This window comes from Poecilia reticulata, chromosome 12, assembly GCF_904066995.2.
Source record: "Poecilia reticulata chromosome 12, P_reticulata-male-v2, whole genome shotgun sequence".
Lineage (NCBI taxonomy): Eukaryota > Metazoa > Chordata > Actinopteri > Cyprinodontiformes > Poeciliidae > Poecilia > Poecilia reticulata.
The window spans coordinates 21,746,246-21,773,283 of record NC_088841.1 but is presented as its reverse complement, the minus strand read 5'-3'; the positions used below and the strand labels follow the sequence as shown (position 1 = coordinate 21,773,283).

Genomic DNA, 27,038 nt, shown 5'->3' with positions numbered 1-27,038 from the left:
ACATAGGACCTGTGGCTGCCAAGCACACCATTACTCCTCCATCACCGTGTTTGATTGTTGATGTGGGACATTTTGACCCAATATTCTGTGTGGATGTTCTTCTGTGGATTTATTCTGTGCTTTGTGGCATCGGCCCAAAGAACACTGCTTTAGAGTTGTTGTGCCGTCAAATTTCCTTTTAGAGAAAATAGGTTTTATGCTGGCAACCCTTCCAAAAGCAGAAACTCTTGTTCAGTCTTTTTGTTTGTCATGAACTTTAACATGTTATTTGAGGATGTAAAGATGTAGAAGGAGCTTTGTGGAGTTTTTTGACAGTCTAATCTTAGGTTAAATCTTCTTGACCACTGTTCTGTGTTTTCCACTTGATTTTTTTTTTTTTGCACGCCCAATTGTTTATGATTGAATCCTTTTTTTTGTTTCCATTTCAACGTGTTACTTTCACCCAGTTTAAAGTTACATGAAAACAAACTGGCGGTAAAAAAAAAAAGACTAACCGAAAAGTAAGCAGCCAATTAAAAATGTTATCTTATCTGGACAAACTCCAGTTCGCTGTCTGAAAGTAAACTGCTCCGAAAGCCTCAGATTAGCACATTGCTGCTCGAGATAAGCGTCTCTAGTTGCACATTAAAAATATCTCCTCTGTGTTGTGATGAATGGAGGCCAGCACAAGTAAACAGCAGCATGGTGTACTCCAGCATCTTTGGCTCCTGACCTAGCAGGAAGCAGCCTGGGAGAGCATGGACTCTGGCCAGCCAATTATAGCGCAGGGAGCACGGAACACGCTGAGGATAATGAGGCCCCTCTAAGTGACCCTCTTCACCTCTGCGGGACCCCGCGATGGGAAACATGAGGACCCACTTTAACCTGACGTCGGCCCCCTCCATTACCCGCTGAACTGCTCTCTTTAGCTTCCTTCACACTCTTTTCACCCCAACTGCTGGTTTTAAACCCTGCTGCGTGACCACAAGGTCTACAAAACACATGCTGCTTCGCTCGGGAGGCCCACCGCATGGCTTATTGTTGCACTGCTGATCCTAAAAAGCTACACAGGAAAAAAAAAAAGCTAAAAGAATTGGGGACATAAACATACATTAAGGGCAAAAGCTGGAGCTGTGTCACTTCTCTTGTATGCTGTTTAATCTGGCGAGGAAAAGAACGGGTTCTTGCCAGGCACTGATGATGCCAGGATTTGTAGGGCACTGGAATCCAGTAACTTAAATATATTATACCCCACAAATTTCTGCGCATTTTATTGGGATTTAATGTGACAGGCATTAGCCTAATTGTAGATTGGAAGAAAAATGTTACATAGGTTTCATGATTTGTATCCCTATACAAATCTGAAAATCCACCTTTCACCGCAATTACAGCAGCAAATCTTTTGGGGTAGATTGTTACTACAGTAGCTCTGCACATCTGAATTTTAAACTTTTTTATTGAACTACTTCACTCTAGCTCTGGATACATGTTTAGGGTTAACCTTCACCGCACTCTTTTGCTGCCTATTGCAAGATTTCATGCAGATTTGCCCTGTATTAATCCAACATGTATATCTCTTCTGCACGATTCAGCCAACGCATTGTAAACCCAGAAGTAAATTTTTTATCTTATTAACCTGAGGACCTTCATCTACATCTTCTTCCTCGCGGTTCCTTGAGGCAAACGCCAGACAGAACTTAAAACTTTAATTCAACAATGATATTCTTTCCTTATTTATGGATAATAGAAATGATAGATGTTCTCTGAACAGAATTCCTACTGGTGGTTCTGAATTTTATTTCGGGGTCATGGAGTACAATGATGCTGAAATTCAGAACTTTCTGACTTTTTATTCATTAAATCTAAATCTTTATTAGCAGCAGTACTGAGATGGGAGTGCTTATTTGCTGTGGGTGTAATAGAGGCATCAGCAGAGAGTGAAAATGGACCGCACTGGTAAATGCTGTCAGATTACTGCAGAACTGTTCGATAGTCTTCAGATTCACATCTAAGATTCACTCCAACCCCCTTCTCTCTGCAGGCATGATTGGTCCTGTCATTTGGACCCTCCAAACACGGACCATATGTGAGCTCAGCCCTGGCAATCAGGCTGCATTGTGGAGCAGGCGGCTGAGTTCATCAGGAAAAAATTAGCCCGCCGCTCTGCAAGCCTTGCTCCTATTGGCCAGTCACGCGGCCCGCTCTGTTTGAGGGCACCCCAGACATTCCTGCGGATAATCTTTTCCATTCCTCCGCTCAGCTCGGTGAGGACAGACCAAATCACAGCACAAGGCCTGCATTGTGAAGGCCCTGTTTTCAATGCCGTCTCTTTCTTTTTTACGCTTTTCCCCCTGCCTCACCTCATACACCACAATTCCCAAAAAGAAAAAAAAAAAAGTTAAAACAGCATTTTCCATCATAACTTATTTTTCTCATTAAAAAAGAGAAATAAAAAAAAAACATGATAAAAAGTTGCCCTCTTTTTGAAACAATCCAGAGGAAAAGCTACCAAAGCAACGTTTCTCACGATCCTTTTCCAGCAATAACTTGTTATTTGGGTGAGGGGCGGGAGGAGAACAATGTAAAAACCGCTGAAACCGGAGCCCGGCCACATCAGTGCGCTGCCTGGAGTTCAGCAGATCGCGGATGAAAACGGTTCCCCCCGTTGAGGTTCGCTTCAGTTCCCAGAAAACCTCCTGCTTGGTCACCACTACACGCCTCACAGCTCCCACAGCAGCTTGTCATTGTGGGTGCAGGCAGAGGTTGGAGGACAATCACACAATCTGGGGACACTGGTGGATTTATAGCAACACTTTCCATAATTAGACCCACGATTATTACAGACTATAAAGTTTAGAGAGGCTGTCCACTCACTAAACCAAACAATTGCTTTTCTTTTCTTTTTTCTTCACTTGGCTGCCGAACATACCACCGGATTACTTCAACATCTCATGCAGAACAAAAGCAACAAGGCTGTGATAATAAATTTTGTCAACCCTGAAAGTGCTCTCCTCTTCATTTGCCTCTGAGACAGACAAAATAACCCAATCTGACTCGAAACCTAAACTCTTAAAACATCCCAAAACCTTTGACATACTTCGGCAAGACTATACACTTCTAAACCAGATGGTCTGGATTGTTCTGGAAACACATTCGCCCTCACCACAAGCTGTGACAGTAAAATATGTTGCAATCAATCAAGATAACTGTGTAAAATGCACAAAGATGGGGGCGAGGTTGGTGGAATAACTGTGCGCCTCATCATGCTGAAACTTGTATTCATCTGAAGAGAGGGGGTTTAATTTTACCTAAGATTTAAAAAAAAAACAAAAAAAACTACATCTTCCACTGGGGTACACAAATATATTTAAATCATGTCTTTCTTAAAACTTAAAAAAGGAAAGTAAAATTAGGTAAATAAATAAATAACTGTCTTCAGGGATTGCTGCAGCAGATGGGAGCTGAGTCGCAGCTGAAGGCATATTTATTTTTTTTTGCTAGCGCTGCGTCTCGTCATGAATAGCAAAGATAGTCTGCTGTAAATTTCTCCCGCAAAACTTTATGCAAGGAGGGGGTGTCAACTTTCAAAAGGTACGCTGTCATGGGAAAAGGAAAGTTTTCACAACTGCGAATGCGGTCATGGAGAAAACTTAGAATAATCCAAGACCGGGGAGCCAGTAGAGCACCTTGAGCATCAATCACTTTCAGAAGCCGTAGAAGAAGTTTGACCGATTCTTCTGCGCAATGTAGGTTCAGTTCTCTGGGGTTTGGGAGGATTCACTTATGCCTTATGTTGATTACATTTCAATCAAGTTCAAAATAATACAGGAGCGTCATTTTGTGTGTGGATCTACCTTTTGTCTGAACTTTGTATCCCCCTGATTCTTTTACTTTCAGTAATTCTGTTGTATGTTTGCAGCTGTATTTAGAAAAAGTTTGCAGCTGATGACACACTTTGGGCCAAAACTCAGTTGTTAAACATATGACCTTACATTTGGCACCAGAAGACTTTGGTATACAGATGAATTAAAGTTTGTACCAATGACTGCATTATGTCAAGCCCAAGCCCAAATCATTACTCTTCTACCACAGCGCTTGACAGCTGGAGTAAGTCGATATGATTTTCTCCAGTCGTGGACTTCCTTGACTTTTAAGGCACTTAATGACTTTGTATCTGTGAACAGTGCTATATAAAAACAGTCCTGCTGCCATATTCTCTTCAGAAACGATGTCTTCTCCTTCAACCCTTCCAAATCAGCCATATGTGTTCATCTTCTTCTATTTGTCTTGTCAAAAACTTGAACATTCAATATGCACAGAGGGGCTTGTGGGGCCTAAAACTGCATCGCACGATCTGACACAGAGGTGAATTTACTCTGACGTCTATTCTTAGGAAGAATGAGCCATTCTTACAGGTCTGCCATTTCCTATACAGGAAGCAGAGCCACGTCAGAGTACCACAGCAGAAATGAATCTCAACCTGCCCGACACCATCTGGGTGGGAGGGCGGTAAATGTATCTCACTGACTGAATATGCTCAACGTCACGGTTTCTGTCATCTAATTGTCCATATTTTATTAAATTTGAATCTAACAGCAAAAATAAGTATCTTTGTTTGGATGCTAAACTTAGCTTCCATGTTGAATCAGACTCAATGGCTGAAAAGGAAAATTGTTGACATTTTTTAAATGAATTTCAAATAAATTACAGCTACGCATTTTCAGCACAATAAAACTCTTGGCTTATTGCTGCGATGGCCTGATTTCAATAAAATTAAAGTGGCTGTAATTCACTTCCTTGTCTTGTTCCCCAAAGCAGCAACGGTCTGAGCATCAGTGGACAGATATTACAAAAACAGTGATGCTGTGAATTATGAAAAGCAATTAAGAAATAGTCTTGAGGGAAGTTAAGTTCTGGGGGACAATTGTTTCAAATTAAAAGCAGAACTTTGAAATGTTTTGAATTTGAGAAAAAATATTTTATGTTCAAATATGATGGGCTTAAATTGCCGTCTAGGAAGCATCAGTGGCTCATCTCAGGTTATTGCTGATATATTTCCTTCTTGTCATTGTGCTACCAGGATCTTGCATGTTCCAGGTGGACAAACTACTAAATTTCCTGCCTTTTAAAAAGTGCCATACTGAATGTAATTATTTAATCAAGCCCATTTGATTGGTAGAACCTGGCTGCTAGTTTCTCTCCAAAAATCTCTGGAAGGTATGTATGTAGATATTTTACAAAGACAAGAAAATACAGCATTTTTTTCCCCCAGCAAACAAACTTTTACTCCAAACATCAAATGTATTATGATAAAAACCACAAGAAGCCAAAGAAATGTCATCCGGATTTGATCAGTGTAATTACATAAGTAGTTTAGAGATTATTCTCTGCTCTAAAAAAATGATCAGCTGTCACACAGAATGATTTTTAATTTGCAAAGACCTGCAGGCAGTTTTGATCTATACTTATCAAACTCAAATGGAACTTATTAAGCTGTTTTTACACGCAGAGAATAATTGTGTGTCTGCATTCTTCAAAAGACAAAAGATTTGTTTACTAGTAAGCACTTGCAACCCATGAAGAAATTAAAAAAATGAAGAATTCTGGTCCAGTTATGCCAATAAGAGGGCTCTTAAAACACAGTAGGAAATAACTAGGCAAGATCAAAGTGTTTTATGTTTCTGGAAAACAGCAAAATACAACACAGTCATCAATTCAGACATTATAAAAAATATGAACCAAAGAAAATGCTAAAATTACAAAAATAAGCTGATTTCTGGGGATTTATAAGAAATGATTTGCTTCAGTGCAATGAAGAAGTATTTACAACTACAAATATTTCTCAGACAACACAAAGTAATGAATAGTTAGTAAATTGAAGGAAACTGGTGTATGTTTCTAAAATTTGTGTTTTGTATTCAACACGCCGCAGTCAACAGTTCGGAAAGCCAACTTTTGCTGCATACGGTCTACCACTTTTGCACAACTACAAACTGAAGCTTTGGCCCAAACAAATATAGCGCAAGATCAGTTAGACAGAAGGGAGATGATCTATGAAAAATCAGTTTTCAACTCTTGCACAGGTTCTAATTTGACTTTGCTCTGAAGTTTATTTAATCTGTTATTAGTTTTAACATTCGGGATGTGATCAGAATAATATTCCACCACATATGCAGTAAAAATTGACAAGACCAACTTCATTTACACGTTTGCAGGATTCTCATGGCCTTCCTTTAAAAATATCTTTCTTCCTCTTAATCGTAAAGCATTTTTGTGGATTTGACAATAATTACCATGAAGACAATTTACAGCTTTTGAGTTTAGTTACACGTAGAGACATAAAAGTAAAGAGGACTATGTCCCAACTTCAGGATATGTTATTTGTACAATATTCTGAATACATTCATTTTCCAATTCCCAGCAATAAACTGTGTTGATCTTCCACATAAAGTCTCAGTAAACTATGCTGAAGTTTGGGGTTGTATGTAACTAAATATGGAAAAGTTCAAGGGGCATGATTACTTTTGCAAAGCCGGGGAAACCAAAGTTCATGGATAAAAAAAAAAAAAGAAAAAACATATAATCAAATGTTCCAACAGAGCTTTTTACAAGTTGAAGTGGCTTTATCCGGCCGTAGAAGTCATGCCTTCCTCACATGATGGCCGGCGCAGCCAGCCTCAGCACCGATGCTGCAGATAGAGCCAGCCTCAGGGAAGGAATATATCAGCATTAACAAGATGTTCCGCATAGCTTGGACCCCTATTCATTAGCTTTACACCAGAAAGAGCTCAGCTCAGGCGGGCCAAAGTGCTAGAAAGGAAGTGAGCGAACTCAAAACACCTCTATTACCTTGTCCATCAGTTCTCAGCACGCAAAAGCAGGATTAATCATAAAAACAGACTGAGCGCTGCATTTGAGCGACGCCCACAGTGACACCTCTGACCGGAGGCAGCGGCGTGTGCATGAGTGTTTTTGCAGCAACAAGCAACAGTTTCCACCACATGAAAGCACCAGCAACGAGTAAGAAACCTGGAATATGGAATTTTGTTGCAAACTTTCCGAATCATAAGCAAGTTATTCTTGACATAACGCAGAACTGGACACAGCAAAATATTTTATGAAAGCAGAAAGACGAGAAGAAATTGCACTTTTGAATATTAGACAGTGTTGTATACGGCATGTTAGGACATCATGTGCACTTTAATATGGCAAAGGAATAAAATAAAATCCTTGTGTCTGACATTTTGCTTCCTCAAATATCAAATAGACGAAAAAAAGAACGCATATGAGACGAATTTGAAACAACAGACAGCAACAGCTTTGTTTCCACGGTTACCTGAGGATAGGCGACGCTGATGGAGGGGACAAACACCGCTGAAACATGAACACACCTCAGACGAACGACCTCGTTGCATGGGGGGAGCCAATGAGCACTGGGGCTTCAAAAACCCTGCAACACATGAAAGGAGAATGCATTAGGAATTTATAAATAAGGACTAACATTTGATAGACAAATTAAAAAGAGACAGTATTTTTTTTAAAAGTTCAGTGGAAGAAAGAAAAGCGCAATAGGAAATATTCTACAATTAACTTGTCTGTGATGATTTGGCGAGCTATGTCATCTGCTTCTAGCAGTCCACTCTTTTATTAAGCCCAATTTCAGAAAGTGCAAATTTTACATTTTCTTCAAGCTCCACTGTGAAAAGAAACATTTTGGAAACTGACTTCATTTTCTCAACAGTGTAAATACCTGGTATCACTGTATCTGACTGACCACTGCTCAGGAGGTTGGCTTTTGAGAGTGTTGTGTGAAAGTACCATATTTCCTGGACTATAGAGCGCACCTCACTATAAACCGCACAAAGTTTTTCTTTTAAAAAAAAAAAACTGGAAACGTACATATATAAGCTGCACTGGTCTATAAGCCGCTGGTATATCCGCTGCTCTGGGTTTTCCAACTTAATAAATCTGCTATTATGGACGCAGCCCTGCGTCTCCAACCATGGATTCGTTCACGCCGAGCTTACGTGCAGCGGCTATTGATCTTTACTGCCAGATTAATAGCCTTCAACTTAAAAGCGGCATCATATGAACTTCTTCGTGTTGTTACCATAATGAGGGGGTTTGAAAACATTTCTCCGTCGTGCCTGCTGCTAGCATGTGCTTGCTCTAAATGAAAATTAGCACTTTCCAATTTTGACTTCCAAGGATTCACTTCCTGCTAAAGCGCCCCCTAGTGGTTGAAGAAAAGTCCACAGAAAAGCCACCCCGGGCTATACGTCGCATGATTAAAAGTGTGTGGGGAAAAAGTAGCGGTTTATAGTCCAAAAAATACAGTATATAAATAGAAAATTCTGTTAAAGTAAGAGTATGGTTTAAAAAAAAAAAAAAGAGGCTGTGAGCAACGGGTATAAGTTGAGAGGATTGAGAAACAAACTTCAATCCAAAGCTTGAGGGAGATTCACAAGCTGGAGGCACTGCTTCAAGATCTACCAAACTCACAATTCTCTCACCTGAACCAGAGACAACATCTGAAGCGTCTCATATACAGCTGAAGCCAGATTTATTCATACCCCTGGCAGATTTTTTAATTTAAGAAACATGTTTTTTCCGACTGTAATAATAAGGTAATAATGTTTTGGAGTGGAACTTCATTCTAATAGAGAATCTGAGTAAGAAGTTAAAGATTGAGGTCTTCTGACCTCAAAAACTTGAAGCTGATCAATACACAGAAAATGATCAAAAATACCAATGGAAACATGCAAAAGCTGCACAGCAATAAGAGAAGTAAATATTGTTATTATGCCAGTAGAGTAAAAGTCATTTCCAGCATGCCAATTTTTTTTTTACAAAATGTAAAGATGTAAAATTTCTATAGAGTATTTCATTTAAATAAAACATACTTTTTTAAATTGATACTCATTGTACAATTTTTTGAGAGCTGTCTACTAAAAACATTGATGAAAATAATGAATCTAAATCTGCCTGGCTTATAAATATTCGATTATAAGCATGTATCTAAATGAATGCTGTGTAATTCCCCTCATCACAATATCGTGTAGAAGCCTTTTGTTAAAATAAAATGAGACAGTAATGTAAAGCACCTCGGCAGAACAGTGAAATCCATTTCATAAACCTCAATCCATATGCATTATGCAAGCCAGAGAATAATAAAAAGTGATAAATACAATTCAAAGACATTACAGAACTGTCTGCTTCATTTCATCACATTTAGCTCCATGTAACATGTTTTTAATGGGAAGATAGGACACGCAACAGACGCGACATGAGAGTTTAAATTGAAATATTGGAATGAATTAACTTTTCAATTATATCCCAATAAATTGGGGTTGCAATTTATTAGAATATACAGCTGGACTTCGCCACGTCGTTCATCTGCATCTGGATCAAAACTACTGAGCAGTGTAGGGAACCAACGGGATGATAATTAATGGCGGAGCGATGGAAGGCAAAAGGCAGTTGGGTACCGCTATGAGTTATGCTGCTCTGCGTGGGCAAAATGCCACAATAGAGGATGCCTAGAGGGGCTGGACCAGGCCGTCTTACTGTCTGTCTCTGGGGTCGCGGGGGTCACTCTCAATGGGATGGTCATTATCTGGCACAATGAGGCAACTGTGGAGGCTGCAGCCCCCTCCAGCCAAGCACTCACCGGTCATTTGCATCATTCGGCAAAAAAAAAAAAAAGAGGGAACAAACAAACAAACTAAAAGAGACCCTTTTTTGTCTTTTGTCAATTGTTCTTTATTTTTTTACTGTAAACCTGCCAGTGGACTACAAAAGAAATGTAGCCCTTGTGGCTAAATCTGGCATATTTACATGCCTCTCTACAGCAAAACAACATCAAAAAAGAAGATAATGCAACAGTGTTTTGGAACCAAAAGGACCAAAAAAACATGTCAGAAATGAGATTCTGTGTTCCCTACTTGATGATTCCTTAAACAAACTTTAAGTGACATATGAGAGGCATTTCGCTGACTGACGCTGTAGCTTCTAGCAAAGCCTGAGATTTATTCGTGCACTTTGAGACGCTCCGTTTTTATTGACTCAAGGGGATCACGAGGCAGCGACAAACTTATGAAAATTCTAACGTTATTCATTTTCTTCTGAAGACCTTTGGATGTTCAGCAAACATCAGTGGAGGAAGCCGCCCTCCCGCTGCCTCTTCCCTCCCGCGTCACTCTGTTCGGAGCCCAATAAAGCTCCTTTATTTCCAGCATGAAAAACATGTCACTCCAGATGAGCTCAGAGAGTGACATTTAAAACAGGAAAAGGGATATTGAATTAGTTCCCCATCATAAGCTGTCTTGGATGCTGATATATTTTTTTTTTCATGTTTTTGGTGGGTGCGCGTGTGAAGTTATGCAGATGTGTGACCAGGGGAGATTTTCTGTCTGATGCTTTTCTCTCAAAGCTTTGATAGAATCTGATGGAGCAAAAGCAAACGAGGACTGAGATCATTTCGAAAGTCGCTAATTAAACTAAAGATGAAGAGGGACTTCAAAATATTGCACAAATGATTTTTATCAGATCATTTATCTTGTTGTGTACAAAGCACACGATTGTTATCAGATGTTGGTAAATATTAAAAACAAAAGAATTGTCTTTCAAACACAGTTTTATGGGTGTCACTGAGAACAATGGCAACGGGGAGAGCCAAAACTGTGACAGTTCATCTTAATAAATATGCACAATAACTTTAGAGCCTGGCCTGGGTTTCAAATACTCAAACAATTGGAATTAAGTTCAGAGGACGATGTAATAATACATCCAGTTCCCAAACCAAAGCAGGACAAGATTCTAACTATATTTTTTAGGGAAAATATATATTTTTCTTTCCATTAACTGGGTTTCAAAGGATTGCAGTCAGTGTAGAATAATTCAGTCTTGTCCGATTTCCTCAAGTACTGGAGTTTCTAAGCAATTAAACTGAAAAATACTTTATTTTTCCCAAAGGGAAACTAAATGTTCCAATTTGTATCCTTCAAAGAGTTGCTGAAGATGCTGATGGATGACTGTGGGAAAATCTTCTGTAGCAGTCTGTATCACAGCGGTTCTGAAGAAGCTTCTGACTAAAGTAACTCTGTTGTTGTAAAACATTCATTTCATAAGGAATCCTTCTTTGCTCCAAAGTCCCAGAACAGAACCAGTCTTCTTCATCTCTTTGCTTAGCTTTTTAAAGTCTGGAATGGTTTATTGATCATCCAGTAAATACAGATCCAGAAAGAAAATATTTAAAAAAAAAAGTCTAACATACACAAAAGTGGTAAAGACCTAAATAGTGCTCTACAAATAAAAAACTAATTAGACTGTACACGTGCTTTCTTCCCAGGCTTTTGAGACAAAGAGTCTTTCAGAGTTATAACCGGAAAGTATTCTTCCATACCATGAGTCCAAGGGTAGCAGAAATGCCGTTTAAGAGTGAGTTAGAGTAGGGGGGAAAAGAGGTTTAATTTACTTAACCACATTTTCTCCATCTGAGCCAAAAGCATCAACTTTTAAAGGGACAGAGTACAAACCGTTTTGTATAAAGAGGTTGAAGGGCAAACAGTGACACATGCTCCAAGTTCTGAGCAATGTCACTGAACATTAAGGCATTAGCATATGAGCCAAGCCTCCCGAGTCAAGCTGCACTTTTCCAAAATCAGGAGTAAATTAAGGAGACAGCAACTACCCCACCCCCCCCCCCACCAAAAAAACTAACATAAAAGCCCCACACTCCAAGCCATCCACTGGAAAAATGTTCCCACGAGACAGAGTTATGTTATAGTATGAAGTTGGATTTTTACCTAAAGCTGAGAGGGAGCAGAGGAAAGTGGGACAAATTAGTTTTAGACAGAACATGATCTCAGCATCTAAAAAAAATAATAAATAGAAACTTTATCCTTTGCTATTTTCAATGTAAACACACATCTCTGACTTAGATGAAAATTTTGTCAGTTGCTAATGATTCATTACTTGACTTAAAAAACAGCCGATTCCAAGAAATATAATTACGAAGCTAATAAAACATTCAGCAACGGTGATGGCTGAGAAAATATTTGGAAGACCACAGATTTAGCAGGCACATATCCATCTTATTCTCTTGGCTGAACCCTGAATAATTTTTTTCAGTTGTTTTTACTTTTGTGGCCTCGAAGCAAATGATGAAAGCGGGCGGACGTGCTGCTGCAGGTTGAGGATCTGCCGCCGTGAGTGGTAAAGGTTGGTACACGTCTCGTCGTTAAATCCCAGGGTTCAAGCTGCATCGTTATGTCTTGGCTCGCATATCTGAGCAAGAATGTTTGATGTTGCGTTTCATTTCGAAACAGAAAGAAAGAGCAGAACTATTTAGATCCTTTCACCTTTTCACATTGTGTTCCTCAACGCAAATTTCAATGTATTTCAGTGCACATCTGTCAGTCTATCACAGGAATCACAATAAAATATAAGGGCGTTTGTGAGTGTTACGGGACAAAACTAATACTTTTGCAAGGAACTCTATCTGCATATGTTCAAAATTTTTGGCTGCTTTCCTGCATCAAACAGCCAAACTCCATTTTCTTTAAGAAAGATCATAGACATTCAGGGCAATGTAAACATGCTGGAGGTTTCCTCATTAAATTCGGGCTGCAGACAAAATCACAAATAGCATACACAGTCTGGTGTTAATGAAGGAGAGCCTAAAAGATGCTCTGCTAATGAAACTGGGGTTTTTATTGATAGACTTGCTTGTAAAACAGAGCCTTAATGACAAGGTTCTAATTAAACATAGATGTGTAAATTTACCACAGCAACAAAACCAGAAGATGAGAGCAGAAGTGAACCATGCAGGTTCACTTTGAAAAATCCAACAAAATTAAATCACAATTTAAATTTCTGGTAAGTGTTCGTTTTCCCTACTGCCCCGGTGATCAAGCCCAAGGTCAAAGTTCATCAGGGACCTCACGGCATCTCCAAGGTGTAATAAAAAATAGTTTCCCTCATGGGAAACCAGGTTGTAAGACATTTGTAAAGTGCACAGAGGGATGGACTAGCAGCGGCCATTAATTGCTATACTTAACCATTGTGAATGCCATTCACCTTCAGCCATTTTCTAAAGTAGGCCTCAAAGGTCCACATGAGGAAAAGGAAACCATAAAAGATCCATCCCCACTCACACACCCATCCAGCAGTTTCCATTGTCTGTCCTCCACAGCAACCTTGAAGACTGTTGTTGTTAAATCGAGTGTTTTCTCTGCATGTCTAAAATACTGTATCTATCATAGAGGATTTTATGTTTTATTAAAAAGAAATATTCCCGTTTGTGCAGAGCTTTTCAGCTTTGTTTATTTCAACTGAATATGAGGGAGTTTTAGATAAAGAAAAAAAAAGTAATTATCGAATTGGACCTAGCCCTTGAAAAATCTTGTGCAAAAAGAAAGCACATTTTAGTTATTCAGTATTGATGACCCATCAAAGCCCTGCTAAGAACCTCAATCTGCCCCTAATTAATATACACCATTGTATGCATTTCTATCATCCATTTTAAAATTATTTCCATGCTTATATGCTGCTGATGCAACTCTATTTTATTTGCAGTTTTATCTTTGAAGCTAATCTGCACATCGTTTTCTAATCTAACACTAAACGTGCTGCATCCTGCTGTGATCCGCATTGCAAGCAGGAAAGGAATCTTTGACATTCCTGGGCATATTTGCTCCATCAGCACATATATCGTTCTTCCCTCATAAAACTCTAATTCATTATCAAGAAGATAAATCTACCTGTTAAGGTTTTATTTATCTCTTGTGGAGCAAATCTTGGGCAACAACAAAGCAAACTTTGATAACCTATCTTAATATAACATAATATGTATGTGTTGATCATTGTTTTATACAAAAAGAAAACATCCTCTGTGGATTTATGCTTGTGTGTAGTAATGGCAAAGACTGTTTATGTTTCCTAAAAGATTATCTACAGTGTGAGATTTTAAGAAAAGGGCTTGGTTTGAAATCTCGATACATTTGTAGCACATTTGAGATTTGAGTGCAAGGGCTTGTAACTGAAAAAAATAAAAGAATCCGATACGACATTTTACACAGCGGTGTGGATTTCTTAGATGTACAATTTTCTCTGCCTTGAGGGCAACATCAGCTACTCGAGGGCTTTTTTAGTCCTAATGGAAGCATAAACAGACTCTGCAGAACCAGATGCCCAAAAAGACCTTGGCAGGAAGACAACATTTTCAGGTTCAGCCACAACAACCCAAACCTGTCTGCAAAACATTCCTGAGCAAAATGACAATGATGCTGGCGCTTTGAGGCGTCCTCGCCTGAAAGAAGGACAAAGGTGACTAAAATCTGCAGACAGGCATCTGTTTCTTGAACGGTGCAGAACCGCCTGCTATTTAGGTCTAAAGCAGCAATAAAAAGTTAACTGGACAGTTTTACTGAATGACTTATTAAGCAACTCAAGTTTCTGTGAGACACAAAGCAAGGTACTTTGAAAGGAACAAGAGCACCTTTCTTTAACATTTCTGTCTGATTATGATAGGTGTGTATTATTTTACACAGAAGAGTAAACTGAGGTATACAATCCACAATGGCAAACCTTTACATTAAAGGTGGAACCTGTAAGCACTAGTTTTAAAACAATAAAAATGTTTAAGTTACCTGTGTTTGGTGTGTTAATATTTAAGGCAAATAATTCTAAGGCAATATATAAAACATTGTATGTGCGCTGAATGTAATTTTTTTTTATTATTATTATTATTTCTGAAGTTGTGCAGTTTCTGGACAAAAAGTTAAATAGCTCTCCGGTTTTGAGCCCAATCAAAAGTTAGCAATTGAATGTCAATGGGAATTTCCTTTGCCAGATTAAAGTATTGAAACAGTTTTTTTTTAAATTATTTTTTATTGTTTTTGTACTTCCAGCATTCATAAAAAGTTGTAAATCTTGGTTGGGGAGAAACTGCAACTGAAGTAAAATAACTAATTTTCTGGATTAAAAAAGTACAAATCTGAAGCAAACTTTATTAGTTTGCTTCAGATTAGTTTTAACTAAACAAAAACCATGAATTTCTGATAAAATAGTGATATTTGTTGTGGAGAAACCCACAGCTGATTAGCATAAAGGTTTTCTTTTTGGCTCATTATTGGTTTTGGCCAATAAGTTGGATGTTTGAAAGGAGCAAAAGGCGATATATTATTCTTTTTTTTCTTATTTCCACATGTTTGATTATTAGATCCAAGCTTTCACAATCTGTTAATACCTCAAAATGTCCCAGATAAGACTTGCTTCTGGTTTTGTTGTGACTTTTCACTTTTATCGTTTTTTTTTAACTATCTCACACCAAAATGGAACCACAAAAAAAATTCAAAAGCAGAGGTGATATCTTCTGTCCTTTTCTAGGTGAACAAAGGTAACTCTTTCCAAGAGAGACACGTGATGTCGTTACATCATTTAATTTAACCTCAGTACGCTTTATTTACGATGTATGCTAATATTTTTTTAATCCACAGCAGCACAGCATGTAAAAGTGCTATTTCTAATGGCCTACATCGTAAGCTAATAAAAAGACAGCTTTGAAGCTTTCATTTAAAAGGAAAAAATACATATACAGTTTCAAACTGTAAGCATGTGCCATGTTATGAAGAATACTAAATATAATTCTGACATAACGGAACGGCAAAATTTCTCTTGCCGCTGTGGGTGTGAATAATCAACTCAACCACATGCAAAAAATCTCGTTTTCTACACCCACATTTATGCCAAAACCAAATTCTTGGCTCCCGCAGACACTCAGTGCACCTGCACAGATATCAGCCACTAAGTAGATTTAGAGTCAGCAACTGCATTCAGGGACTAGTTGGGGCTAAACGGCAGATGGATGCGCTTTGGCAGTGGGTTCCATTACAACCTGTCTCTCAATTTCACCTTTCCCAAAAAAAACGACGAACTGCCATCACCTTGTCTTTCTCTCTCTGGATTGCATAAAACATGAAACTTCAACGGTCGTCTGCAGAAATCACACCAAAGCCCCAGTTCCTGATTATTTATAACAGTCATTTGTCTCTCTTGCTGTGACATGATGAAGCCAGAGGCAGGCCAACGGTGAGCAGCCACAGACAGACACGGGGGAGGAAGAAAAACTGAAAGAGTATGGTAAATGAGGTTAAAGGGGAAGAAAAGAAAGGGGCCGGTTCAAAGCCTACTTCTGCATGTCAGAGCCTTTCTCCGGGGCAAATAGGAGAACAAGAGCCTCACTGCGGCCTGGCAGCCAGAGCTGCTCCTTGGGCAAATGACTGCTAATCAAATTTGTGTGATTTCTGGACTGCGAGGGTAAAAGAGGCTTCTTTCACCAAAGGGACAGAGACAAGAAACATTTAACAATCTACTATCCCTCTGCTGATCTTTGCAGTAGCTGTTCACATGACAGACTGTCTACCCACACCAACAGCCCTTGGCAAAGCACACACTGGCCTCTCTCAGCTGTGAAATATTACCACCAGAAAGGGAGAGATAAAACTTAGGTTTATGGGCTTCCTCAAACGGATCACGGGTGGATTTCGTCCACAGTTTTGCAACATTCACAAGCTGCGCAATGTTCCTGCGCCAAGTCAAATATGCAATGTTTTTCTGTTTGATGGACGGTTGTATTTCTGATGGAAGAAATTCGATCGAGTTGTTGCGTTATCAGAGAAGTTTAACTCTGCCAACCGAAGGTAAAAGAAAAACGTGGATTTCCAATACACAGAGAAATGATGGTGAAGGGATATTTAAAAGGAAGCTCTGAGGCCCAAAGAGTTTGCGCGACCCGTGTCCCACTCACTGCCCGCCTGGGTCCCGGAGCACGCTTCCTGTTAGCCTGCTAAATTGACTACACACCCACGCTTCTACCTCCACAAAGTCCCCCCATTAACCTCGTCCTCCCACACTGGCAGAGCACAGCTTGTGTTCATGCACTGAGGATGTAAACATGAAAATTGCAAAGTGAAAAAACAAAGCGAAGGACCTGACCTGCCATCCATGTGTTTGATTTTGTTTTCTCTCTTATGAGCGTTACGCTCTAAAACATCTGCCCAGATCTAGACAGCTGAGTCTGATGAAAGCTCAAATTAAATTAGAATTATCACTTTGTGTCACAGATCTTTATGGAACCTCTGACTTACTTGAAATTAATCAATTTCAGCTACTGTGAAGTATATTTACATCAGGTTAAGAAAACCTGTTTTAAATAATTTCCTGAAGGATTTAATTTCTTAAAAAGCTGCAAAACACTTTATCAACAATCAACAGTGACATGTTCAGATATTATTAATGATATCTGAACATATTATTAATATCATTAATAATATCTGAATATATTGGTAATCAGCTGTAACTAGATTTTGGAAAATTACCTAAATTTTGCGGTTGTCAATGTAATTAAAGGTCATTCTCAAAGTGCATACAAACTAATCCATGGCTGTTATAAAATGTCCACTCTGTTCTGTACTCAAACAAGTCAGACACAAAATCATTTGGAAATTTGTATGAACAAAAGAACCAAACTACATGAGGCACAAAAAGCTAAAGGAACAAAACGACCAGCATCTGGAAAATGAGAGAACTGGAGCAGGAGAAATTGCGAAAAAACAGTCTAGAAACAAGAGATTACAGTCAAACTATAATACATAGTGAGTTTCCAAAGTTTTGATTTTGAGGGAACTATACTGTCCATTAGTCATTTCCACTACAACGTGACTTTGGATCAGCCTGGCAATTATTGCATTGTGTTGTGTTGTCTTCTCTCTCTGAAATTACCCCTCTTCCATGTTTCTTTTTGTCTTTTTCGCTATATAAATGAACTGCACCGACTAGAATACAAAATACAACAAAAGATAACAAGAAAATGAAACAAAAAAAATCACATAATCACAAAAAAAATCATATTTGCCGTATATAATATATGTAACATGTTCAAACTGAGAATATTAGCACAACTTTTCCATAAATTTTTTGAACTGAACTGAATTCACAAACTAGCCCAGGTTGTGTTCAAACATTCAAAATCCAATTCAGACCCAATAAATCCATTCCAACAAAATCCAGACATTTAATCAGATTGGCATCCGATTAAATTAAAATGAAATCACAAAAATTGTATTCTTGAAAATAGAAATATAGCATGTTCTAGTCTCTTATGCTATATAAAAAAGAGCATAAGCACTACAAACAAAAAATAAAACACGACAAATAATGTATTATTAAAGTACATATGAGGTCATTTACATGAAAACTGGTATGTATTTAAGTGCACTCTTTGCCTAAAATGCATTTCTCAGTCAGAACCATTAAATATGAATGCAAGATTTTTTTTTTTTAAACCCAGCAATGCTGATTTCAACATGTTGATGGCAAAGCTCCATTAGGGAGTGAAGGAATCCAGGGGGGGAAAAAATATTGCTGTAATCCGGAGCAGGATTTCAAATCTACACTAAATTGATTGTGAGGCGTGAAGAAATGATTCAATATCATTCCTTCACAGGGAGCTAAGCAGAAGTTGTCAGGGATTACAGAGCAAAGGGAAGGGCTGGAAAGCACATTTTAGCTTCCAGAATAAATGGAGACGACGGCGCTCTCAATCTGACTAAATGTTTCAGCTTCAGCATCGCTGGCAGTGGCTTGAGACAGAACTGGCAAATGAGCTCACTCCTTTACTTTTATATTTTACAGTAGGATATCCAGAATAGGCTACTCCCGACTGTTATCAATATTTCTTCCGTTATAAACTACATCTATGGTGCAAAAGAAAAAGATTGGTTCTAATAATATTAAAGATTTTTAACTGATTTCCTAAACATCTCAATTTTGTCGATCTGGCACTAACGTACGTAAAGATTTATGAATTTATAGAGTCAACAGATATAGACATGAATAATTTAGCTGATGATATTGACTCTCAATAAACGTGACATATGAAGCAGTTTTGAAAAAGCAAAACACTAATTAATCCTCTTGAGAACGTCCGAGAACGCTCTGGATTCCGACTATCTTTAGGTTTTCATGCAAGTTGCATGAAATTATAAAATACTTCCACAGGCTGAACTTAGCTAAAACTTTTCGGTCAGCAGCAAAAATAATTGCTCCTAAATGGACTAAGCCTGCAAAACGTACTTGTGATAATAGACTGCTATTACATCCCATTATATTACTGTAGCTTAAAAATCTTGGAATAATTTTAGTAGAATCTGTTTTTTCTAACAAAAAAGAACATTAATGCTAAAATTATGAGACAGCCTAACCGCAAATGGTGAATAAAACCCATCTTGGTAAACATGCAGGAAAAAAAAAAAAAGCAGAATCCTCTGGTATTACTGAGAAACAGGGAACACTTTGTTCTCAGAGCTTTTGCATAGAAAGTTTTTAGCATCCAGGCTACATTATCGACTCGAGTCTGCAGTGACATAACAGTCTGTTGAAAAATTTCAGCTCCTATGCTGAAAGTAATTTAGACAGATACAAGCACAGAAAGTGTGCGCTGGCATGCAGAGTCTAGGAACAGTAAAATGTTTATTGCAAGAGGTTTGCTAATGAGTTACAGTGTATTCTGTAGCCTGAGAGAACGTCAGTGCACTCCAAGAACAGAGGGATGCCATCCATTCCAGGAGGCGTTCCACTTGTGGGCGTGCCAAGCTTGCTGCTAGTCAGAGATAAGCATCTAATTATTCATCTAAATTTGTGATTCTCAACCTGGGAGGCCTGGGGGGTACAAAACGTCTCAGGGGGGCTGAGGCTTTAGGGACAAGAAGAAACTGTCTGTATCAAAAACTGTGGGAACACACAGATTTGCCTTTTAGAAGAATGCTTATGGAATTAGAACTATTTGAATAATTCAAGATTATAGATAGCAATTAATCTGCATTAACACCAGAAAGGTGCATTTTTTGTTCTCTCTGGATTAATCAGTAAACCCAATAAGAACACTCAACATGTTGAACATGGGAAAACTAGTTAGTAACATATGATGTAGCAGTCAGATTAAAACCAGAGTAAACAGTGATGCACTTTTTAAAAAAATAGAAATTATTGAAAAAGTGATGTCTAAACTTAAAAACAAATAGTCTTTTAGATTATGTTTTAACAACCAAGTATCAAAGAAATATCTGTCTTAAAAATGGTAAAACCATGTTTCAATACAATGACAGCCTGAGAACAGAGTAACAGTTGTATGAATTATTCAGTTCAGGTTTGACCTGCATAAATATTTTACATTAGGAAATTTGGACGTAATCACACCAAAGAGATAACATTGTCCAGCTGTGATGGTGTGAAGCTAATTACAGTCCTTAGATAAAAGGTCTTTTCTGTCACTTTGTTACCTTCAACTCTCCATAATCATTTAAAGTGAAGTAGAATCTGAAAATAACATTTTTAACTTTGTGTACGGGCATTTATTCATTTACTTAAAAAAAAACTAAACTTATTTTTGTGTTGTAATACGTAAACATCCAAATGTAACTAACTTTATTACAGGTATGATCAGTGTAATGATTTTAGTGACAACGAATGAAGAGATGCCAGCAAAATGCTAAGATTAGAATGAGAGGACGTTGCAAAGTTTAATACAACCATTACAAAGTCATATGTTTTTCTGTCTGTCAAGTCATGCAAGCTGCTGTTAGCATGACTTCTTCATGTGACCAGAAAAATAATAACATTTTAACAAGATCAAGCCTCATGATCTCATTATGCTCCCAGAAAAAGCCCGACAATAAATCTAAATCAATTCTGAATGTGTTAAATATGCACTCACGCACACCAAATGGTTTAAATTATGAGTTTATGCGAATCAATACTCTGACATCAGCACTAAAAGCAGCGTGTTATGGGGAAAGATTATGGGATGACGTAAGATTTTAGTAATAATGAATATTCTGTCACAAAAACCATTAAGTTGGTGGCCTTTGTCACTGCAAAGCTATTGGACACATATTTCAAGATATTAGGACATCAAGAGGAAAAGACAAGTCCTTGGATCAGTTATAAGAAAGAAAACCAGCCAACATGGGGGGGAGACCAAAATTGAAAAGAATGAAATCAGAAACAGATGAGAGGGAGGAGAGTAACGCTTATAGACCGTGAAAGAGAAAAAAAAGGGGGAAAGTGAGAAAGAAGAGAGAGAGAGAAGCAGAGGGAGGCATAAAAACTAGGTCAAGTCACATGACTGGGATCGAAAGCAGGCAGGATTAAATATCCTACAGCATGTGGTCATTTACACAACAAATGTAGATTTCATTTTATGAATTATTTCTCCACCATGGGGTCTGAGGCCCGGCAGAGCGAGCACGATGCTACGCCGCCTGGCTGGTTGGAGGCGACGCTTTTCACTGCGAACAAAAAAACCGAGTATTAAAGACTTGAGCGAGCTCTTCCCTCCGAGACAGGAAACAAAGCCGGAGCCCGGGATAGCATGGAAGTGATCATAACAGGACGGGACACGGTTCCAGCGGTAGACAGCTTCCATTGTGACAGGCTAATGGCTGTAACATGCACTGCCCATTATGCTTGATAAATTCAGAGGAGAGTGAAATGTTGGGAAACAAAGATGTCATGGATTCTAACTCTGCTTTTAAGGACACCAAACGTGTGCGGATGTTTTTACGTGTGCAAACGTAATCCAAGCAACAAATTAAAGCGATTGAACTCGCAATTATTAAAAAAAGAAACTTAAATTCAGGCCACTTATAGTGATGTTAACTAAAGCGGTCTTATTGTGACTCAAAGCTTGCCTGGTGGAACATCAAACCTATTAGGGAGTCTAACAAACACTGTAATGTAGGGTGGCATGTCGTGAGAAGGGGGAAATGTCACTGGTGCCCCGTTATCCCTCTGCTCTGCCACATCCAGAGAGGAAACTATGCCTGCCAATCAAGCCCCGGACCGCAGACTAAGCTGGTCATAAGCTAACTCAATCCCCCTGAAGCCCAGGATACCAAATACAAATCATTCATCCACATCTGTGCTGATTAGGCAGCAGCAAGCAGAGATGAGCTCTACTGTCCATGGAAGGTTTGGAAAGTGAAGATAGAATCTGGTGCTACAGTTACGGTTTGAATAAGTGAATCCTGAGCTAATCGGAGTGATGAAATGTTGTCAATCGCCCCGATCAACAACTCTGAAAAATGATGCATTCGCCACCTTATGTGGAAGTTCTCACAGGGAGATATCAAAGCTAAAAACTATTTAGTGCCTCTGTCTTAACGATCCACGTTTCACATCTGCCACTACAGCTTTAAGTTATTTTTAGAAACTAGTTCTAGCTGTTAGTGATACTCCACATGCTGTCAAAAGATAAAATAAAACATACGAGCTGGCTTTGCGTGCTTTTAGTCTCGACATTGATTAGTCTGTACACTGGAGAAAACCAACCAGGGCAAAAACAAAACAAGAAGTACTCGCCAAGTTTTCTTTGGCTGGAAGCAGCCGATTTGATTGCAGCGGTTTGGTTTTGATTGTGACAAATAAACGTTGCATCAAATCACCTTTCAAAAAAAGTCTATAACCATTTCTAAAAATGGCTGATTGGGCTTTTGATGTGTGTTACTAAACAAAGCCCTAAAAAATTATATCCATCCATCCATCCAGCCCAGACTTTCCTCTGTCCGATTAAACCCGTGAAAATTAAATATCAGATATGAAAATGCATTTTTTTATTCATTTTTACTTAAAAATAAGGAGAAAACCAGTATTTAGCCGTTATCCCAGTGGGTATAATTCCACACTGTTGCACAGAACTGTGAATGCAGTCGCTGCCTTAAGCAGTTCCTGACCATTTGCTTTAGACATATTTAAACAATTACTTCACTTTGAATCTATAGACTTTAATGATAAAAAAAGAAAGCTCTTGTTTGAAGTTATGCAGAGTGAGAACACAGTCCCCCAGGCACAAAAAAAAAACACAATAGCTGCAACAAGAAGAATCCGCTTCATCTTCCTGCGGTGAAGAGATTCGGGTCAAAGGGTGAGGCACCTTTCCAAATCTATCGAAATGTCACAGCGCTTGTCTACCTGCGGAAACCTGAAGATCTGATGGGCCAAGTCAACCATAAGGCTGATCAGAAAATATTAAGTCTGCCTCCCAGGGTAAGGAAATAAAAATTATATCTCAAATAACAATTACATACAGAGAGAGACAGTCCGTCAGAACAGTTTAGAGCTAAAAAGAGGTGAACGCTTTCAAAAAGCAGGATCCAAAGCAGCAAAGTTAATTTGGATCAAAAGAGGGGCCACTGGACGAGCTAGAGGAAGGTCAGGCTGCAGGGCTGCACAGATCATCTGCATACACAGTAACCTGAGGGCATGGAGAAAATGTTTTCCCGTTGTAGCTTACTCTAGAGGCCGTGTGCCTTACATGACCTCTGTGATGACAGATTTAAAATTTAAAAGGAAGCAAAACCCATGTCAACATGTCATTTGGGGAGAAAATCCTGTCTGCATGCTATTGGACTGTACAGCCAAGCTCTGCCTAGAGTCTTTACGCGTGTGAGACTCATGTGTTTTATACGATTTACCCTCTTTTAATCAATTACATGCCGACACGCAAAAAGCCTCAGCGCACCTGCATGAAGAACTACGCTCTTTTTTAACAGAGGAGGGCTAGCGCCGATCTGAGTTTACATAATCTAACACGTACAGTCAACTGTATCATCAACATCAGCATTCCTAGAAAGGAGCACAACTTGTCAGCTCAGCCAGGCAGAAAGATGTAGGCCAACTGCAGATCAACACAGGCAAGAGGAAAGAAGAAAAAACATCCAAGTCAAAATTTAGCTCCGTATCTGCATGGAGACTAGGATAACTGACAAGGTGTTTTCTGCACCGTGCAGATAGCCAGACGACGAAAGAAAACAGATTCACGTCAAGCAGGCCAGGATGCAATGTAATGAAACTGTTTGACATGTTCCCTTCAACTAATGGATTAAAGCTTATTTTATTGCCTGCCTTGTCTTCATTGGATTTCCCCATCTGTCTCTTCTTGCTACTTTCATTTATCCCCTTCTGTTTGGGATCTCTTTCTTCCTTTTCTCTCTTTTCTTCCTGTGATTGCTGGCCTGCTCCTGCCGGTGCACACCAGGGCTTTGGCAACCTCGGCATCAGCAAGCCCACCAGAAAACAGCGATGACTCCCCTTTGATCGACATGGCCTGCCACGTTAAAAAGTGCGGCTGGTCGCTCTGCAGCTCCACCGTCCACGCTCGCTGATACCTGCGAGCCCACGAGGAGTCTCCTCTGAATCCTAAATACTATCACACACGAGCTTGCTTTGGTAGAAAATGAACAGAAAAACGTAATCTTGTGGTCTTTGCAGCAGGGACAGGCAAAAGCTTGCCTGTGCATCTATATTGTAGGTGGATTCAGCACGGCAGATGCTTAAATTTTAATTTTATAATATAATTTAAAAGGCACTTTTCTTTGAGATTTCTTTTAATCGCTTTAGAGTGGGAGCCAGACATCCTGAGCTGTCTTGGTTATGCTGCTATGGGATCAGGCAGCTATAGGACACACTGACCAGATTCCTTTATTCCGCTGTTTTCCAACCACATTCCAGCTATGCATTATTTGAAATAATAGCTGCCATTAACTTTGGGTTCTGGCTCAGTTTTCTCTTTCCTTGAAGGAATGTCTACGCCAATAATTCAGTGTTTATTTGCGTCTCTCTCTTCCCTAGGCTGAGCTGCCACTACCTTTGTGTATTCTTTGTTTTTCTTACATGTGGAAGTTGCAACTAATTTTGTGTGCTCTAGTTGTGTTTCTATCCAAAAGAAAGGACCCCTGGTACAGCTCTTCTGTGTTTACTTGTGTCTACTTTCTGGACAGTCAGTCACAGACCTATTGTTGCCACTAACTTTGTATACTACCTTTGTTTTTCTCAATGAATCGATTCAACCGTTTTTTACTCATTTGATGTTATTCGCTGATGGTACTGCATCATAATTTTGACTGAATTCGATTGTTTTGTTTTAGGTCTGAGTACACAACTGGATTGTATTGCAATGGAACCAATTCGACTCCTTCTGGACATGAAGTGGACCTTGAAATGAAATTTCTTGTGCATTTGCAATATACTGAATGTGTAGAAAGAAATCGAACTGAATTGAATTAAAGGGGACTTGTCTGCATTTAAAAACAAAGAGTCTAGTCTTCATGCTTCAAGCTAAAGGGCCCTGTGAGAAGAAAGTGCTGTGTTTTCTTCTTTTCTCCCCCCAAGTTTTATGAGGGGTTGTGTTTGGCTCAGGTCTGGTCTGAGTCTGGATCCACAGCCGGTGCCCTCCCGCTCCTTTGCCACTTAATTAGCCAAACCTCGCACAAAGGGGAGTTGGTCACATGGGCCCAATTTGGTGCGCAATAAAGTCTGCGAGGGCTCAACATACATTACTTTGAGAGTATTTACGTGGCTTCCGCATTAAGGTAAGTGACTTTGAAGATGCAGAAAATCGGACAAAGAAGAAATAAAGATGGGGGGAGGCGGTGGCGGTGAGGAGGGAAAACGACTGAAATGAAAGGAGGGGACCCTAAAATTCCAGGGAATTTTTCCAGATGTTGCACAAATATTCTGCTGAGGCAATCCAGATGTGCTCACTGTTTATTCCCTCCTCCTGCTTGCTGTTCCAATGGCTTCTCTTTCTTTTCTACAACCTCTCCGCCCCTGTCTCCTTCAAGCAGCTCACATTAACTGTTCTCTGATAGTGCCTTTTAAGTGAAGGCTTTAATAGCCCCCAGGGCACCTCAGCATTCACGAGGATCCTGTAATAAACATCCACTCTCATTCTCTACAGCTGTTATATGCGTGTGCATGTCTGGAAGAAAGACGAGCTAGCGTGGTTTTATTGGAACTTTGGATCAATTATCAATTCATTTTGTATCCAAAAAAAAAACCAAAGAGGGAGAAGTAAAAAGCTGCAGAAATGAGACAGAATGTGGTAGACTAGCTCGAGTGAAAACTAAACAAAAACATCCGTCCTACTTCCTTTTCCTATTGTTTTTGTTCCCCCGTTTCAATCATTTCTCCTCACCTCCAGACAAATGCTGTCATGTCTCCTGAAGCCGCTCCTCTCCCACAGAGGGTGACCCAGCCACAACCCCTGACCTTAACTCTCCCAGACAGCACAGTGACTCTCGGCTGCACCGCCGCTCACCGCTCCACATACATCAGTTCATCAAATCTAGCTGTCAGGGGGATTCTCATCAGATGACGGAAAGTCGTTTTCGGCTCAGGTGCCGAAGCGAGTTGGCCGCTAATCGGCGGGTCGGATACTAAATCTCCTGCCGTCCAGTGACTCCCGACAGCTGATCAAAATTGAAGGCTGTCGTTCGCTGACTGGATGAGATCCAGCGTGCTGTGGGGATGCTTTGCTTCAGCAGGGGCAGGGAAGCTGGTCAGAGTTGAGCCGAGTGGAGCTAAATACAGGGCAATTCTGGAAGAAAACCTGTTTGAGGCTGCAAAAGACTGGAGATTGGCACTTTTCAGCAGAGCAATGAACATAAACATATAGTCAGGGTTGCAGTTGGAATGATTTACACAAAGCATAGTTGTGTAAGAAGGGTCTTGTCAAAGTCCAGACCTATATCCAGCTGTGAATCTGTAACAACGCTTGAAAATGAATGTCCGCAGATGCTCTGCATCTGAGTTTGAACGGTTTTTCACAGAAAAACAAATCTCTAGATGTGTAGAGCAGAAAAGATGCTTTTAAAAAGGTTTTCAGCAGTAATTGTCGTTCTGCAAAGTACTGATTCAGCATAGCTTAAAACAAACGCACACCACACATTTCAGACCTTAATTTGTAGAAATAAAACTAAACTAAACTAAACTAAACTTCCAGTTCACATTGTATTTGCTCCTTTGTATTGGTGTATCACTTAAAGTCCTGATAAGATGCATTGATACTTTGAATTTTAATGCTGGCAAGGGAGTTTAAAGAGGTATGATTGCTTTTTTTTCTTTAGTCAGATGCTGCATCTTTATGCCAGGAACACAGGAGACGTTTTCATTTGCTCATGTCTTGTAATTTGCATGTAAAATAAATGTCTAAGTAGCAT

The 27,038-nt window shown here is 39.3% G+C and overlaps 1 protein-coding gene across 4 annotated transcripts in view; it reads right to left on the bottom strand.

Moving 5' to 3' along the window:
- Window positions 1-27,038, bottom strand: part of rxraa (retinoid X receptor, alpha a) — a 115,420-nt gene that overhangs the window by 76,064 nt on the left and 12,318 nt on the right. For all 4 annotated transcript variants that reach the window (XM_081614098.1, XM_081614096.1, XM_081614095.1 and 1 more), the window contains exon 2: window positions 7,316-7,429. In XM_081614098.1, the coding sequence (XP_081470224.1) occupies window positions 7,316-7,429 (114 nt within the window). The remainder of the gene's footprint in view (window positions 1-7,315; window positions 7,430-27,038) is intronic.